This window comes from Panthera leo, chromosome B4 (genome assembly GCF_018350215.1).
Source record: "Panthera leo isolate Ple1 chromosome B4, P.leo_Ple1_pat1.1, whole genome shotgun sequence".
Classification (NCBI taxonomy): domain Eukaryota; kingdom Metazoa; phylum Chordata; class Mammalia; order Carnivora; family Felidae; genus Panthera; species Panthera leo.
This window is the reverse complement of record NC_056685.1, coordinates 87,757,747-87,775,118: the sequence shown is the minus strand read 5'-3', so window position 1 is coordinate 87,775,118 and position 17,372 is coordinate 87,757,747. Positions and strand designations below refer to the sequence as shown.

Here is a 17,372-nt window from a genome sequence, read left to right as displayed (position 1 = left end):
TTGTTTTAAAGAGATGGAAAAAATTTAAGCTCTGGGTCGCAGACCCAGAGAAGTCTGCAGACTTCTCGCAGAGGTCATAGTCAGAGAGTAAAACAGGTAGGCTTGAACTAGGAATTTCTATAATATTTTCTCTACATAATGTCACATCACTAGATGAAAAAAAACTCCGAGTAAGCTGAAGTCTTACATTTGTTGGAAAGCGTGGCTGCGGTGGTGGTATTCAGCACAGTAAGAGCATAATGGGGGGGCAGGGAACCTTTGCATATTGCAGTTATAAAGGCGTCTCTTGAAGTTACAAGGCCCAGTCTTCCACAAAGAGCAGCCATAGTCAGTTCAGCTTTTAAAATATTCTCAGTGGCAGCTTCATCTGTGCTGAAAAGATAAAGTATTGTATTTAATATGATTATGTTTAATTATACTGCAAACATGATGTGCAATTAGGTATTCAGTGGAGTTTTAAGAAAATCTATAGACAAATAACAGCAAAATATACTTAAGGAATTTTAACTAATCAACATAATATCTGAAAATCCGAATTGGGTGAAAGCAATATATAATACATATTTCATTATTGAAGAAAATGGTTAAGCACTCAAAGATTTAACTTAAAATATCAAGCATTTTAAAATCAGTAAAATCTGCCATTCTGGAAAACAAATCAAAGTTACTGATAATCATCATCACTGTAAAAGTAGTAGTAAGGCTTGAAGTGAAAAAAAAAATTCTGTAATTTTAGGACTGGATTTTCCGTTAAAACATTATGACAACTACTCTGGTGGGGAGCAGGGCAAGAATAGGAGGAAGGGGGGAGGTGGCAGAAAAAGAATAATGTCCAAAAACTAATATTAAGAAATAAATCTTAAGACAAATTGAAGTAACAATTTTAATGTTTGTTTCTTATTAACTGTCACATGCAATATAAAAATTATAAAGACTTAATACCTGGCATCAAGAAGGAGAGAGAGAGCAGCAAGTAAACCACACCAGCAGGCATTCACCATTTCTTCCCAAACAGCTCTACTGACTTAAATGACAAAAACACACAATACTTCATGATAACATAGTATTTGACAAAATGCTATTCTAAAACCTCCCTAGTCATATAATGATACATTATATATTCCATCAACAACTCAATTATAATACTAAAATCTATAATATTTAAAATATATTTGAATCAATGAAAACTTAAAAACCACACCAGAGTTTCAGAATTCAAAAAGTTAACTGACTGGTGTGTGTGTGTGTGTGTAATGTCAGGTCCTTTTCCCTTCCCCTTCATTGGGCCAATCTTTCAGCCTCTGTGATCAGCTAAGAGTGATCAGCTGGTTCAGCCAGGAGATTGGTCACACACACACACACACACACACACACACACACACACACACACATTGGGAATCAAGTAAATAAAGCGAATCCACTGAATAAACTGGGACCAAGTTTTCACTGTTGGAGAAGGTAATTACAAACATGGAAAGTTGAAAATAAACCTTGTGGTATTAAACCAGAACTGGAGAAACCTCATTTACACAGACATTTTTAGACAGGCATTTTTAAAATGTAGAGAGATGTATGCTTGTTTGTGCATGTGTATGCGTGCATTTCTTTTTCAAGTAGTAAAAAGCACACTAGTGCCCATGTGTTAGTTTCCAAATACTATTCTAAACTAAAAGAAGCTAGGGCTCCTTAGATAAATAACTGAATCCTGGGCTTGGCAAGAAAAATCAAAGATGAGTTTAGAACATTTTGTTGTGTCAGATAGTAAGGTAGAGGTCAGAAAATGACAAAAGGACATAGTGACCAGTTTGAAAGGGGTCCCACTGGCAATGTCAGGAACAATCTGAGTGTTAAACCAAATAATGATAATCATAGATTGCAACCCTTCAATAAAATAAAATTCCATTCTGCCATTCTGGGGGAAAAAAAAAATCAAAGCAACTGATAACCATCATCACTGTAAAAGTAGTAGTAAGGCTTGAAGTGAAAAAAACATTCTGTAATTTTAGGACTGTATTTGCCATTAGAACATCAGGGCAAGAACAGCAGGAAGGGGAGAGGTGGCAGAAAAAGAATAATGTCCAATATATAAAAAATAATATAAATGAATAAATCTTAAAAAAATAAATGGGAGAGAAGGAAAAGCTCTCTTTTATATTTTAGATTAGTCTCAAAATATTTCTCCACAAAAAGTTCATAATTATTCTTACATTGAAGAAACCAGCCAGACATATTAACCAAATGGTAACATTACCAATAATGAGACATGCTGACACTGTATGCTCCTGACATGTTGATACCCTAAGTATAATGCAGCAACATTTCTATGGTAAAAATGAATAAATTGAATCTAATTATGAGGAAGCAAAAGACAAACCCAAACTGACTGAGCTACCCTTCAAAAGGGTCAAGGTCATATAAAACAAGAAAAAACTAAGGACATGTTCTAGATTAAAGGACAGTATAGCAACATGAAACTAAATTCAACAGGTAATCCCAGAACATAAAAGACCTCATTGGGAGGCACCTGGGGGGCTCAACTGATTAAGCCTCTGACTCTTGGTTTTGGCTCGGGTCATAATCTCATGGTTCATGAGTTCAAGTCCCGCATGAGGCTCTACGCTGACAGTGCAGAGCCTGCTTGGGATTATCTCTTTCTCTCCCTCTATCTGCCCCACTCTGGCTCACACTGTCTGTCTCTCTCTCTAAAAAAAGAAAACAAAAACAAAAACACAAACGAAAAGGAAAAGGAAAAGGAAAAGAAAAAGGAAAAGAAATAGAAAAAAAGACATCATTGGGGCAACTGGCAAAATTTGAATGAGGTCTCAAATTAGATAATACTGGGCTAAAGCTAAATTTATGATGGGACTGTACTATAGTTATATAGGAAACTGTCCTTATTTTTTAGAAAACACTGAAGTATTAAGGGGAAATTGGGCATCATGTCTGCAACTTATTCTCTAATAGTTAAAAAGGTAAAAAGTATAGTGACAAATATAAATACAATTACACAAATATGGTACTGTTAACAACTGGGAAATCAGGGTGAAGGACATATGGGAACTCTAGTATCTGTGCAACTTTTCTGTAAATTTCAAATTATTTCAAAATAAAAGTTAAAAATACATCACATATACCTATTTCCTTATCCATTTGGTCTGACGTTGACGGTGATTCTTGCCGTTCTGATGACTGTGTTGGTGAAGAAGCTGCTTCAGTGGTAGTCTGACATTCTGTTTCCACCTCTCCTAACTCTCCTTCAATCATACTAGTGATTCCACGTACAAGGTCTAGCAAACAGTGGAATGCCACAGACATAGCATAACCTTCCGGTATAGTTGGGGGCTCAACTTTGTCCAACATCTCTAGGCTGAAATTATGAGAAAATCAGAACACTAATTAAAAGCCACAATAATGAAAATACATGAAAGGATTTCCATAATTTGCAGTCTACAGAAATTAAGAGCAACAAACTGCAAAAGTGAATGGACATTACTGAGTTTGTGTTGTTCGGAGGAGGGCTCCCTTCTCAGTATTCTAAGAAACTGATTAGAAAAATTAAGGTCTGACCACTTCCATAACTAATTAGTTTAATAACTTACTTTTTTGCCTCTCCCCACAAGATGTGCCAATATTTTCATTAAATGTTGGCACTAGAAAAATAAAGACATGCAAAATAGTGTAAGACTAAATGGATTATAAAACCACTCAAATCTGACTAAGGTGCTTTCAAAGTAAGGTGCTATCAAATCAATCCTTTAAACGGGAAGATACTTTCACACTGAGAAAGTATTACTGTGAGATATCCAGCTTAGCTATCATCTCAGATACAATATGTCAACAGAGTAAGAATAATACTCAGAGCTTCAGTATGTCAAAGTCATATTTTAGAGCAGTTTCTACTCCATAGTTAAAACAAAGCTTTCAAAAGGGAAGATAAATCTTTTGTCTTAAATCATGGCAAATAAAGAGTTATGGTTTTAAGTTCCTTAAAACAGAAATCTGTCAAGATAAATCAATGGAAAAAGAACTGGTGGTACTGGAAAAACTGGATATTCATATGTAAATGAATGATGGTGGATCTACCTTGCACCATATACAAAAATTAACTCAAAATGTATGAACGACCTAAATGTAAGGGCAAAAACTAAAAACTCTTAGTTGAAAACCTGGGCAAAAATCTCCACAACCTCACATTAAGTACTGATTTGTTAGATATGATGCCAAAAGCACAAGCAACAGAAGAAAAAATAAATTGAATTCATCAAAATTAAAAAATATTGTCCTTCAAAGGATACTGTTAAGAAAATGAAAGGCAATCCACAGAATAGCAAATCATATATCTAATAGGGGACTAAAGAATATATAACACTTATAGCTAAATAATAATAAAAAATAAATAAAAAGGAGCAAAGGATCTGAAAAGACATTTCTCCCAAGATGATATATAAATGGCCAATAAACACATGAATAAGAAACTCAAAGTCATCAGTTTTTAGAGAAATGCAAGTTGAAATATGGTAAGATAACATTTAATATCCACTAGGATGGCTATGCTCAGAAGACTATGACAATAATCAAAAGATAGTAATAAGCATTGCTCAGAATGTAGAGAAATCTGAACCCTCATATACTGTTGGTGGGAATGTAAAATGGTACAGTCTCTTGGGAAAATAGTTTGGCAGTTCTTCAAAAGTTAAACATCCACAACTACATGACCCAGCAATTCTACTCCTAGGTATATATCCAAGAAAAATGTAAACATATGTCTAAGCAAAAAAGTTACACACAAATGCTTACAGCAGCATTATCTCTAAAAGCCAAAAAGTGGAAACAACCCAAATGCCCATCAAATGATAGATAAACAAAATGCAGTACATCCATAAATCAGAATTATTTACCCACAAAAAGAAGTGAAATAGTGATATATCCTACAACATGGATGAACCTTCAAAACATGCTAAGTGAAAGCCTGAACAAAAGAATATTTATTGTACGATTACTTTTATATGAAATATCCAGAATAGGCAAATCAGTAGAGACGCAAGGTAGATTCATGGTTGCTAGGGGGTGGGGAAAGGGAGACTGAGGAATGACTGATAATGGGTAAGGGGTTTCTTTCTGGGGTGATGAAAAAGTTCTGGAATTAAATGGTAGTTACTGTTGTATATAGCTTTTGAATACAATGAAACCATAAATTATACACTAAGACTAAATTTTAGGTTTGTGAATTACATCTATACAATTGAAATCACTAAAGATTACAATAAAAAAAGTTAATAAAAGGGGTGCCTGGGTGGCTCAGTCAGTTAAGCATCTGACTCCTGATTTTGGCTCAGGTCATGATCTCATGGTTTGATGAGTTCGAGCCCCACATCGAGCTCTGCGCTGACTTTACAGAGCCTGCTTGGGATTCTCATATTCTCTCCCTCTCTCTGTCCCTCTCTCTCCCTCCCTCCCCTCCCCCCGCCCCTCCCTGGCTTGTGCTCTCTCTGTTTCTCTCAAAATAAATAAATAAACTTGAAAAAATTATTTTAAAAAATTAAAGTTAATAAAAGAGATTTCCTACTTCAAATCCTAAAAGTCCCTGAATCATAATCAAGACTGGAGGTAGGTAATTTATAAATAAATGCAAAACTCAAAGTAAATAGCTATCATTTGTTGTGCAATTACTCTTGGCCCGGGACTTTAAGGTATTTTTTTGGTGCATTTTGTCTTGTTTAAACTCCACACAAAACCCCTAAAAGACACAGATGATGAAACCAAGGACTATGGTGACACCGCTACCAATCAGCAGTTCTTAACCCAAGTCTGATTCTAAAGTCTATCAATTTAGGCCCTAGCATTTGCCGGCTCTGAGTATTTTAAAATTTAGGTATTCAATAAAAATATAAATACATTCTTGATCAAGAGATCTAAGCTCAAACAGCAAGGGTAAATTTTCTGGATTCAACTGTATAAAGCCACACATTAAGCCTATCAGCACTAATTGTTTTTTTCAGACAAATCTCTACTTTCAAAGAACAAATGATCTACTGTGAAAATGCATCTAAAACAGATAATATAATCCTAAATATCCAAAACTCCAATCCCCAAATTCTACGGTAAAGACTTTAAGTGCCAGAATAGTTAGGAGGAAAAAGGTGATTTATGTTTATTTATACCACAGCCTATAACATGGCCTACACTTTCTTACCTCAATATTTCAGGGCTACTTTATTAGAATCACTACATAAATTCCAGTTTTAGATAAAATGTAACTCGTTTATTTAAGTATTTTTAAATTTAGGTAAACTTGCAAAACTGTCACAAGCCCAACTTTGAAAGAAACCACAGTGTATTTAATCTGAAAGAATATGTCAACAATACTTAGGTCAAAACTACTTCTGAGGGCACCTGGGTGGCTCAGTTGGTTAAGCGTCCGACTTCAGCTCAGGTCACAATCTCATGGTTCGTGAGTTCGAGCCCCGCATCAGGCTCTGTGCTGATAGCTCAGAGCCTGGAGCCTGCTTCAGATTCTGTGTCCCCCTCTCTCTCTGCCCCTCCCCTGCTCATGCTCTGTCTCTCTCTCTCTCAAAAATAAATAAACATTAAAAAAATTTAAAAAAACAAAACTACTTCTGTCTGTACATCACTTAAGTTTTCAAACGATTACATACTTAAAAAAGTCAATACATGAACAGAATACACAATCAAGATTTCCATTTTTACCTTCAAAGAAAATAGTAAAAATAACTTTATACTGAATCTCAAAACAAATGAATGAATAAAAGATGCCAATTCAACAGGGAACCTTCAATGAAAACATGCTAATTCATGTACAGAAGAGCACCCAATATTTTTTTAGCTATTTTTGATTTCAGAGGTGAGTAATCTCAGTGTTTATAGCACTAAAAAAATCTATTTACATGTTCCTTTAGAGATTTAGTCCTAGCTCTGTCTTCAAGTGAAATAATGTGCTATACTCGAAATGACAGTATTTAGTAGCAGAACTAGTTAAAATCAACTCTCTTAACTGACAAGGACTAAATTATCAACAAACAATTGGCCCTGGGGCTCCTTGGTGGCTCAGCTGGTGGAACATCTGAGGTCAGGTCATGATCTCATGGTTCATGGGTTTGAGCCCTGCGTCAGCCTCCACTCTGACAGTGCAGAGCCTGCTTGGGATTTTTTCTCTCTCTCTCTCAATAAATAAACTTAAAAAAACTATTTGCTGTTCTTTTAAAACAAAAAGAATAAATTAAACAATTGGTTTCAGGGGCCCCTGGGTGGCTTGGTTGGATAAGCGGCCAACTCTTGGTTTCAGCTCAGATCATGATCTCACGGCTTTGTGGGCTCAAGCCCGGCATCAGGCTCTGCGCTGGCACCATAGAGCCTGCTTGGGATTCTCTCTCTCCCCTTTTTCTCTGCCTCTCCCCTACTTATGCTGCCTCTTGAGATAAGGAAAGAAAGAAAGAAAGAAAGAAAGAAAGAAAGAAAGAAAGAAAGAAAGAAAGAAAGAAAGAAAGAAAGAAAGAAAGAAAGAAAGAAAGAAAGAAAGAAAGAAAAAGAAAGAAAGAAGAAAAGAAAGAGAAAAATTAGACCATTGGTTTCTGACTTCCATTTTATTAATGAAAAAGCAATTCTTACAACTTTGCCAAGTAATTACTCTTTTGTCATTTGTTTTGATTTTTCTTCCTCAAGCACTCACTCTCTCCCTTTAGTTATGTATCTGTTCAATCTTCTATCCTCAGAGATCATTTCTGTCCCCATCTTCACCTTGGTCACTCTCTATCCCCTTAACTTGTCTTTTCTTCAAAGAATTAACCACTGGCAAGGTGATATTACATGTTTATTTGAGCCTTTATTGACTATCTCACTCACTAATACATAAGTTCCATAAGGGCAGCAATTTAGTTCCATGTTGGGGTTTTTTCAACTTATAAAATGAGGTGGGGAAGTGAATGAATCAGATTACTGTCTCCTTCAGTGCTAGAAATATGATTCTTTTAAATTTGATTCTCTAGTATACTTGCACCACTAGCCTTTATAGCAAGCAAAAGCTTATATGAGACTAGGTAACATTATCTTTTAAATGACTAAAAATAACAATGAATTTTAGTTAAATATTTCAGTCCTCTATGACTCCATGCTTTTACACTTTTAGGCAAAATAAAGCTGCACAGCAAAATATCATGATCATACAATGTAGACTGACACACCATATAAATTTATCATTTAAACTAGTCAGAGAAAAGGAGGTTGGGCAAATGAGTAAAGGGGTGTGGGAGACACAGGCTTCCAGTTCTTCTAGTCATGGAATGAATAAGTGACAAGAATAAAAGGCAAAGCATAAAGAATAGAGTCAATGATATTGTCACAGTGATGTAAGGAGTCAGATGGCAGCTACACTTGTGATGAACACAACATAATGCATAAACTTGTCAAATCACTGTATTATATTGTACACCTGAAACTAATGTAACGTGTACTATACTCACATTTTTTTAAAATGTTTATTTATTCTTGAGAGAGAGAGAGAGAGAGAGAGAGAGAGAGAGACAGACACAGTGTGAGCAGGGGAGGGAGAGAGAGAGAGAGAGAGACAAAAGCTGAAGCAAGCTCCAGGCTCTGAGCTGTCAGCACAGAGCCTGACACCGGGTTTGAACTCACAAACCATGAGATCATGAACTGAGCTAAAGTCGGACGCTTAACTGGCTGAGCCACCCAGGTGCCCCTATGCTCAAATTTTAATGAATGAATAAATAAATAAATAACCAAACAAACCAACAAACTAGTCAGAGACTCTGCTTCAAATCTTAAGTTTTGATTTACTGTCATCGGAATAGTATTTTAATTATACATACTAAGCATTCAAAAATGTATGAATTAACTGCTTCACAACAGCTGCAGCATTAAACCTATGTGGTGTTAACTGCTTTATCTCTGGAGCATAGCAGTTCACTTCGACTTAAGAAAAATAAACAATACACTGCCGACTATATATTTGTTAAACTGAAATAACTAATGATAATACAAATAACATATATGGTATCCATTAAACACTTCAAATTAATTAAACTAAAAGTACTGTATGTTAAACCCTAACAATGGAATTAGCTAAACAGTTAAAATAACTTTTATTACCTAGAGAATCCTGAAAGGTAAATATATCACTACTCCCATTTTATAGGTGAAGAAACTGAGATTTTTAAAATTAAAGAATTTGCTGCTGGTAAAGTCAGTATTAGAAGACCTAAGTCCAAAGGGTCTGAAATCAAGTCACATACTTAAATCAAAAAGCCATATAAAACAGATGACTCGGTCCTCAGGTAGAAAAACCACATTTTGTTTCATAATGCTATTAACAGGTCTACAAATAGACAAAAGAAAACAAACAAAATCCAATCCTTAGTAAAAATCTCAAAATATGGCCAAAAAAATTAGTTCTAAACTGTATTAGTAGGCTTGAATTCAAAATATAATGCAGAGAGAAACATTTTACGATAAAATATCCCCAACAACATCAATCATAAAATAAGGCTACTACTACTTACTAGGTGGCTTTTGCACTGCCTTGTACTGTTATAGTCAGAATAGGTATCCAAGTTCCTCTATATTCAAATGCTGGTAGCAAAGTAACACCTCCACCAATCCCCAACATTCCTGAGTTAGCTGGTGTTGAGACAGGGCCCCCTGAGTTATTATTTCCTATTAGATAAGGAGAAGAAAACAAAGATACCAATTTACTACTTAATTACAAATCAATGATATTAAAATATCTGTTCAATTAAAAAAAAAAAAATTTGTTCTAGGGGCACCTGGGTGGCTCAATTAGTTGAGCATCCAACTCTTGATTTTGGTTCAGTCATGATCCCAGGGTCATGGGATCGAACCTGGAATCAGGCTCCATGCTGAGTCTGGAGCCTACTTAAGATTCAATCAATCTCTCTCTCTCTCTCTCTCTCTCTCTCTGCCACTCTCCCCAACTCCTGTTCTAAAAAAAATTTTTTTTAATTTGTTCTACAGGAATGGATACTGCACAAATAAATGAAGTTTATCAATCCTATTATGGCTATTAGAGAGTCTCTCTGTCTTCCCAGAACACCATTTCCTTTTTTATTTTTTAGAGAGAGAGAGCACAAGCAGGGAAGAAGGGCAGAGGGAGAAAGAGAGAGAATCTTAAGCCGGCTCCACACCCAGCATGGAGCTCAACACAGGCTCTCATGACCTGAGCTGAAATCAAGAGTCAGACACTTAACTGCCTGAGCACCCAGATACCCCACCATTTCCCTTTTTATAAAAAAAAAGTACTAATTAGTAAAACTATTGACAAACTTTACAATATACTTTCTGTTAGACCACTTTTCACCATAGGTGAAAATAATGAATTAAAAGAACCATTAATCAGATAGTAAAAAGTAGAAGATAAAGAAGGCAAAGAGAAACTAGAAGTTGTATACTGATTTCCAAACAAGCTTAAATCAAGTTCACCCATTTCGTTAAAAGAAAGACTAACAGACCTCCTAAGATGGTGAACCAGACTATTTATTTATTTATTTATTTATTTATTTATTTTTAATTTTTTTTTTTTTAAACGTTTTATTTATTTTTGAGACAGGGAGAGACAGAGCATGAACAGGGGAGGGTCAGAGAGAGGGAGACACAGAATCTGAAACAGGCTCCAGGCTGAGCTGTCAGCACAGAGCCTGACACGGGGCTCGAACTCACGGACCGCGAGATCATGACCTGAGCCCAAGTCGGCCACTTAACCGACTGAGCCACCCAGGCGCACCCAGACTCTTTTTAAAGAGAGGCACAAAATGAAGACTCTTTTAAAATGAAGATAAACATCTAAAGTCTTATTCTTATGTGATTAGAGAAACTGAAAGTATACCAGAGAAAGAAACATATTCTGGAAAGAACTAAACACAGGGCTCCTGAATGGCTCAGCCAGTTAAGTGTCCAACTCTTGATTTCGGCTCAAGTAATGATCTCACGGTTTGTGGAATCGAACCCCAAGTTGGGCTCTGGGTTGACAGCATGGAGCGTGCCTGGGATTCTCTCTCTCCCTCTCTGCCCCTCCCCTGTTGATGCACATGCTCTCTCTCTCTCTCTCTCTCTCTCTCTCATAATAAATAAATAAACATTAAAAAAAAAGAAAGAAAGAAATACGGTGCGTGCGTGGCTCAGTTGGTTAAGCATCCGACTCTTGGTTTTGGCTCCGGGTGTGATCTCTGGTTCATGACTTTAAGCCCCATGCTGGGTTCTGTGCTGATGATGCACAGCCTGATTCTGACTCTCTCTATCCCCCACCCCCCAAATAAATGAATAAGCTTAAAAAAAAAAAAAAGAAAAGAAACACAATTGCCTCAATAAGACTGAATATTCCTTTTTTTAAAACTTTTTCTTATGTTTATTTTATTTTTGAGAGAGACAGAGCATGAGTGGGAGAGGGTTAGAGAGAGACACAGAATCCCAAGCAGGTTCCAGGCTCTCAACTGTCAGCACACAGCCCAATGCAGGGCTCAAACCCACAAACCATGAGATCATGACCTGAGCCAAAGTTGGGCACTTAACCAGCTGAGCCACCCAGGTGCCCCGAGATTGAATATTCTTTAAGTGAAAGTCTTTACTATCAACACATTTAGGTAATTCAAATTTCTCTATTCACAAAATTTCCATGAAATACCCTCTCAGAATAGTGCATATTGTAAATCGTGGCAGAATATAAAAAACAAAATATGAATTAGCCTTTACCAGCTTGGTTTGTTGTAGCAGGATTTCCAGTAGGAGGGACAAGAAACAATGACTGGATAAAAGATCCCAGGGCATTTACAATATCACGAAAAACCTTGGTAGAATGCTGTTTCATATCATAGGACTGACAAAATGACCTGTAAAATAATTTTTAAATAAAATAAAATGTTTAATAAAATGTTTCTAGGGAAAATATTTGAATATATTAACATTTTTTAATAGCAAGTAATTTTGATTTGTCAGTCTGAATGCTATACTCAAAACTTCATCACACCTGAGTTATTTTACTAAGTTAGTACAAAGGTTGAGACTGAGGTCAATGTTCCAAAAAAATTTTTCTTGGCTGTATTAACCAGTAATTTGAACTGATGGCAATTACTACCCATGTTTTTTGCCCACTTCTCAGTTGTTTTCCACACTCACACCCCTACCCCTCTATATACATACAATACACAATTTTCTTTGTTTAGAAATCACTAACGTTTGGGAAAACTTAAAAGTCTTCCTACTAGCACAAACATTAACCTATTTAACTAAATACTGCTGAGGTTCTACCTTAATAGCTGAGGCTGCACACAGAGTCTGTGTATAGATTCTACTGCAACAGCTCGTAGCCACTGTGGTTTATCTGCATCCAGAAATTTCACCAGAAGTGACAGAAATATCTCACATTCAGTTACCTAAAAAGTATAAGATTTTTTAATAATATATCTTTAAATCTAAGATAGGAATTTATAAAATACACTCTTGTTCTTAGTTTATGGAAAAATCAATAAAATCTTCTAACTTTAAATAAATTATAATTCTTAATGGGGAGTAGAGAAAAGGAAGGGAAGAGCAGTTATATAAGGGAAAAGCTAACAGTAAAAATAATCAGTCTCTCTCTAAGTACATCTCTGAAAACACACACTAGTCATCTGCTCACATGGTCAATCTTTTATCCTCATTCTTTAGAAAGCACTATGCGCCATCACACTATCCTCACTGCTGCCAGGTAGCACACATACATGTAAACTGCTGGTAGGATGTATATTCTACTCTTTAATAATACCACAAGTTTTTCCATATGTTCTTGTGCTGCTTAAACAAAGAGGCAATAAACGTAAGCATGTTTAGTGTATATTTTCTAGGGAAAAACAAAAAGGAATCCATAGCAGTTAACAAGTATAAGATATAAAGTACTTAGAATGACGCCTGGTACATAGTTTCATTTCCCTTTCTTTATAAATATCCGTTATCATTACTGTTAATATAAATCATCTCTTCTGCAAGCTCTTTGTAAATAAAAATGTTTAGAGCACATTCTCAACATTACACACTAAATGTGTGGTAGATGAATAAATGAACAAAAAAAAGTAACCAGTTTTTTCAAAAGTTAATAGATTACTTCTTAATGTTACACATTAACTGAGGGCACAGCAGGATCCTTGTGAGGTAAGGACCTGACATTGTGATTAGTAGGCCAAACTGAAATCTCCCTTTATACCAAGTGTAGCACATTATTGGATGAGTTAGCTGGGGGTACCCTGAAATGAGTAAGCATCATGTGGGGCAAGAAACTTCAGAAATATAGCAGTCGTCAGGATGTTAGCCCAAAGTCTTAGCAGTTGGTATCTTCTAATGTCTTACAGTCCTGTTAACTGGATGCTTAAAACTAGGACATAATCATGAAGATAAAGCAGAAGGGGTAATTAAAAACTTTATTCTTGGATTGCTATGATTGGGGAAGTCCTAAAACAGAGGCTTATCACTGTCCTAAACATGATACTGTTAAAAAGCATTAGATCAGAAATCAGATGGGCTCAGCTTTATCCAACAGAGTGGATGACAAGTTACATAACCTTATAAATAAAGGATAAAAGCATCTCATCTTCCAGAGAAATCAAATGAGAAAATTGTAAAAATAAAAACGTCTCGTAAATATGATAAAGTGCCATGCAAATACGGAGCACATTTTTTCCTAAACAAATGATCCCTTTTAGTAAAGAACTGATAAAGAATCATGCTGGTGACTCACTATGCAAGTTGTTATCTACAACAGAGTTTTAACATTAGTGGGTCCTCCAAACGCGCACTACCTCTTTTAGAATAAAAGTGAAATATAAATGCAGTAGTACAATTGAAGGCTCATAAGCCAGGTTTTGAGGCCAGAAAACAAAGGCTCTCAAAAACATTATATCACAGCCAAAAGAAATATTATTATAAAACTTGCCTTGAAGAGTATATCAGTTCCTCTCCTGTAAGAGAAGGACTACAGCACATTCTGTCAGCTGAAAAATCATGTACGAGGAGTACTATGTACATAACAATACCTAGAGACCTGTATTATTTTAGTACTTATTCCATAAAAATTACTATCTGAATATATCGTAACATACAAAAATTCAAAGGCTTTAATAATTTGTAATCTTAAAAAAAAAAAAGCAAATCAAACAATTTATACTACAGCCACTACAACCTTGTAATTTGGGTAAATGAGAGCCTTTCTCCTGAGGTCTGGAACTTTGGTCTCCTTTCCTTCCTCCTTGCCAAGTGTGAAAGTCTGATCAGAGAACTAGTGTTGAGGTCACTGCATTGTTCTCAAGGACATCAATGGAGGGCACCTGCTGTGAATTTGTTAAGCCTTTTTCCCAAGAAGCTGCACTCACAGGGAAACGTGTATTAAGAATGGCATCTATGGGGAGCGCCTGGGTGGCTCAGTCAGTTGAGCATCTGACTTCAGCTCAGGTCATGATCTTACGGTTCTTGGGTTCGAGCCTCACATCGGGCTCTGTGCTGATAGCTCAGAGCCTGAAGCCTGCTTCGGATTCTGTGACTCCCTCTCTCTCTGCCCCTCCCCTGCCCATACTCTGCCTCTCCCTCTAAGATAAACATTAAAAAATTTTTAAAAAAGAATATTTAAAAGAATGGTTTCTATGGCCTAAGTCTAATTGGCCTAATGTGACATGAAGATACCTCATAAACTCCATTATACTAGCATGAAGAGTGATGAATGTTTCTGAATTCCTACAGTCCTTTGGTACTGGATAGTAGTCAAGAGACAACTGATGCTTAAGATTAATCGCTCATTCTGGTAGAAATTTTAATCACAGTAGCACATGGATTTCTGATAAGGAACTATGTACATAATAAAGTAACTGTTGACTTAGGACACAACAAAGACAGTCTGATAGACTATAAATGCAGGAGTCTATTTCTCAAAGGCTGATAAGAGTAAACAACCTTTTGGCTAATGAATTTGTAGTGCTAAGATCCTTTGTTGGAGACATGTATGTGAAGCAGTAGAAAATTAGGTTGGGTAAGTCAAAATAGCCCCATTAACTCCTTTTTAAAAGCAGTGAGTCAAAGGTAGAAAAGAGATATGCTACCAACTTATAAGCTAAGTTTCACAAATCCCTTAAACTATCTTCCTAAAAAAGATATCTGGACACAAAGCATAAATGATTCAGAGGACAGAGAAACATCTAGCTCAGATGATAGAAAAGAGGAAGAATATACTATACCTGCTATATTATATCTCTTCCTGAATGACCGGGGCATTCCAATTTCCTCCAGTCACTCTAGATATATTAACAGAACCAACCTTTGAATGTTAGGTATCTCCACCCCTGAGCTACTTGATACAACAAAATAAGCTGGTGAATACTGAAGGAGAACAGATTCCCTAGTTAAGTGATTCCCCTAAGTGGGGTTAAAATGAGGTCACAATTATTTTTATAGTAACACTAAGATATTACTTGCCATTTTTAGTGTATTGACATTTGCACTGATGATACGAAAGCAATGGTGGGTATAACAGCTGGTGCTTTAGCACGAATCAAGGCAGTAGCACCAAACTGCACTAGTATCATTGTATTTTTCACTCCCACACACAATTTTGTTTTAAAAAGGTCTATTTCACTAAACCACAATGAAAATAAGTAAATAAAAATAAGCATAAATAAAAAATAAAATACAAATTATTAATTTTATTAAATTTGACCTGTAAGTGTCTGTCTTTTTAATTTTCTGCGTGACAAAATGAGAATATATATGAAGCAGTTTTTCTACGTATCAAAGTACAACGGTTGGATGGGGAAAAACATAGTTAAGAACTGATCTAGTCACTTTTTTCCCCCTAAGGAACACCATTTTAACTGAAAAAGCAAACGGTAAATTACGACTTTTTAGACTTGTGTACATTGCAGACACTTAATAAAAAAATGAACAAAGTAAGCTTGTAGCTGTAAGGGAAACAAATAACAGTATTTGTTGCCAACGAGAGATTTAAGCTTTCAAGCAAAAGTAAGTATTTTAGAAAATTTATATCTACCACTGTGACCTTGACAACTTCTTAATAACAGATTTATCTGATAAATGGTTGGTGATTAACAAAAGTGATTTCTGGTAATGTATAAAATGTTGACATTTGGATTATCTGCATAATTAAAATACATGATATTACAAAATCATGTATGGATAAAAGATACAATCAGAGCACAAGATGAATCAATGAATTTTAATGTAACCGAGTATGAAAATGTCATTACTATGGTTTCAATACTACACCTTTAAGAAACTGTCACTTGGTCCAGTCTGGTGTAGTAGCAAAGAGGAATATCCACTATTAAGATAGATTTAATATCCATGAAGACAATTCTGCCTTTTCCAACTACATGTCTTTGACAAGACAGATTTTCTTCATATGCTTCAACCAAAACAACACGTCACAATAGAATGAAAAAAGATAAGAAAATCCAGTTATCTTCTATTAAGCTAGACATTAAGGAGATTTGCAAAAAATATCTCTGTTTTCCTCTTGGAAAAATAATGAGTTTTATGTTAACATTAGTGGGTTCAGTAAGATCTGACTTAATTTTTAGTACAATAAATGATTGAAAAAATCCACATAAACAAAAGGTCAATATTTTCCTACAAGCATAAAGAGATCCAAAGACTAAAAAGTGTAAGAATTACTACTCCAGTGTGTCTCCTAGATGTATAATTTCTATGTTTAAATAAAGAAAACACAAAGAAATGAGAGAGAAGCATTGCACATAAATTACATATCTTACTCCACAAGTACCATACCTTTAATTTTTGCCCTTGGAGAAACTGTAGAATGTCTGAACTTGCTCATAATGAAAAGTGCCAATATTACAAAATCTAACAGTGTGGAATTAATATTTTAAATCATCTGAAGATGAATTTGCCTTTACAAACACAGTAAGGTAAGTTTTACCAGTTGATCATTACCCCCAATGAGTGAAGTACACGGAAGTAGGCCTTTCTCTACCACCTTTAGGTAGTAATATTCAATCTTTCCAGTAGCTGGTGACACTGTTACTTATCTTCCCCTTTTACCCCCCACCCAAGTCAAGGAGATTAAGGTCAAAATATGGAGAATGGTATGGTAACAGTATGAAAAATGTGACACTAAACAGCCTTGGAGAGAAAAGAAATAAGAACTAAGAAAACAGAGAAGTAGTAAAAAGCACTGGGATTAAGAGCGAGGATTTGGGGGTCTAAAAGAATGAGTTAACATCCCAGCTCTGTGCTTATAAAGTATAATCTCAGGCATTTTACATAAATATCCTGAGCCTTATTTTTTCAGCTGTAGTAAAGTCTAAGTGAATATATGTAAAGCACTTTGTATA

General features: G+C 35.5%; 1 protein-coding gene across 4 annotated transcripts in view; it reads right to left on the bottom strand.

Moving 5' to 3' along the window:
- The window catches only part of MON2 (MON2 homolog, regulator of endosome-to-Golgi trafficking), a 119,190-nt gene that overhangs the window by 59,626 nt on the left and 42,192 nt on the right, over nt 1-17,372 (bottom strand). For all 4 annotated transcript variants that reach the window (XM_042947044.1, XM_042947045.1, XM_042947046.1 and 1 more), the window contains exons 9-14: nt 12,292-12,416; nt 11,737-11,873; nt 9,534-9,687; nt 3,135-3,367; nt 943-1,024; nt 188-372 (exon numbers count right to left, since the gene is read on the bottom strand). In XM_042947044.1, coding sequence (XP_042802978.1) covers nt 188-372; nt 943-1,024; nt 3,135-3,367; nt 9,534-9,687; nt 11,737-11,873; nt 12,292-12,416 — 916 coding nt within the window. The remainder of the gene's footprint in view (nt 1-187; nt 373-942; nt 1,025-3,134; nt 3,368-9,533; nt 9,688-11,736; nt 11,874-12,291; nt 12,417-17,372) is intronic.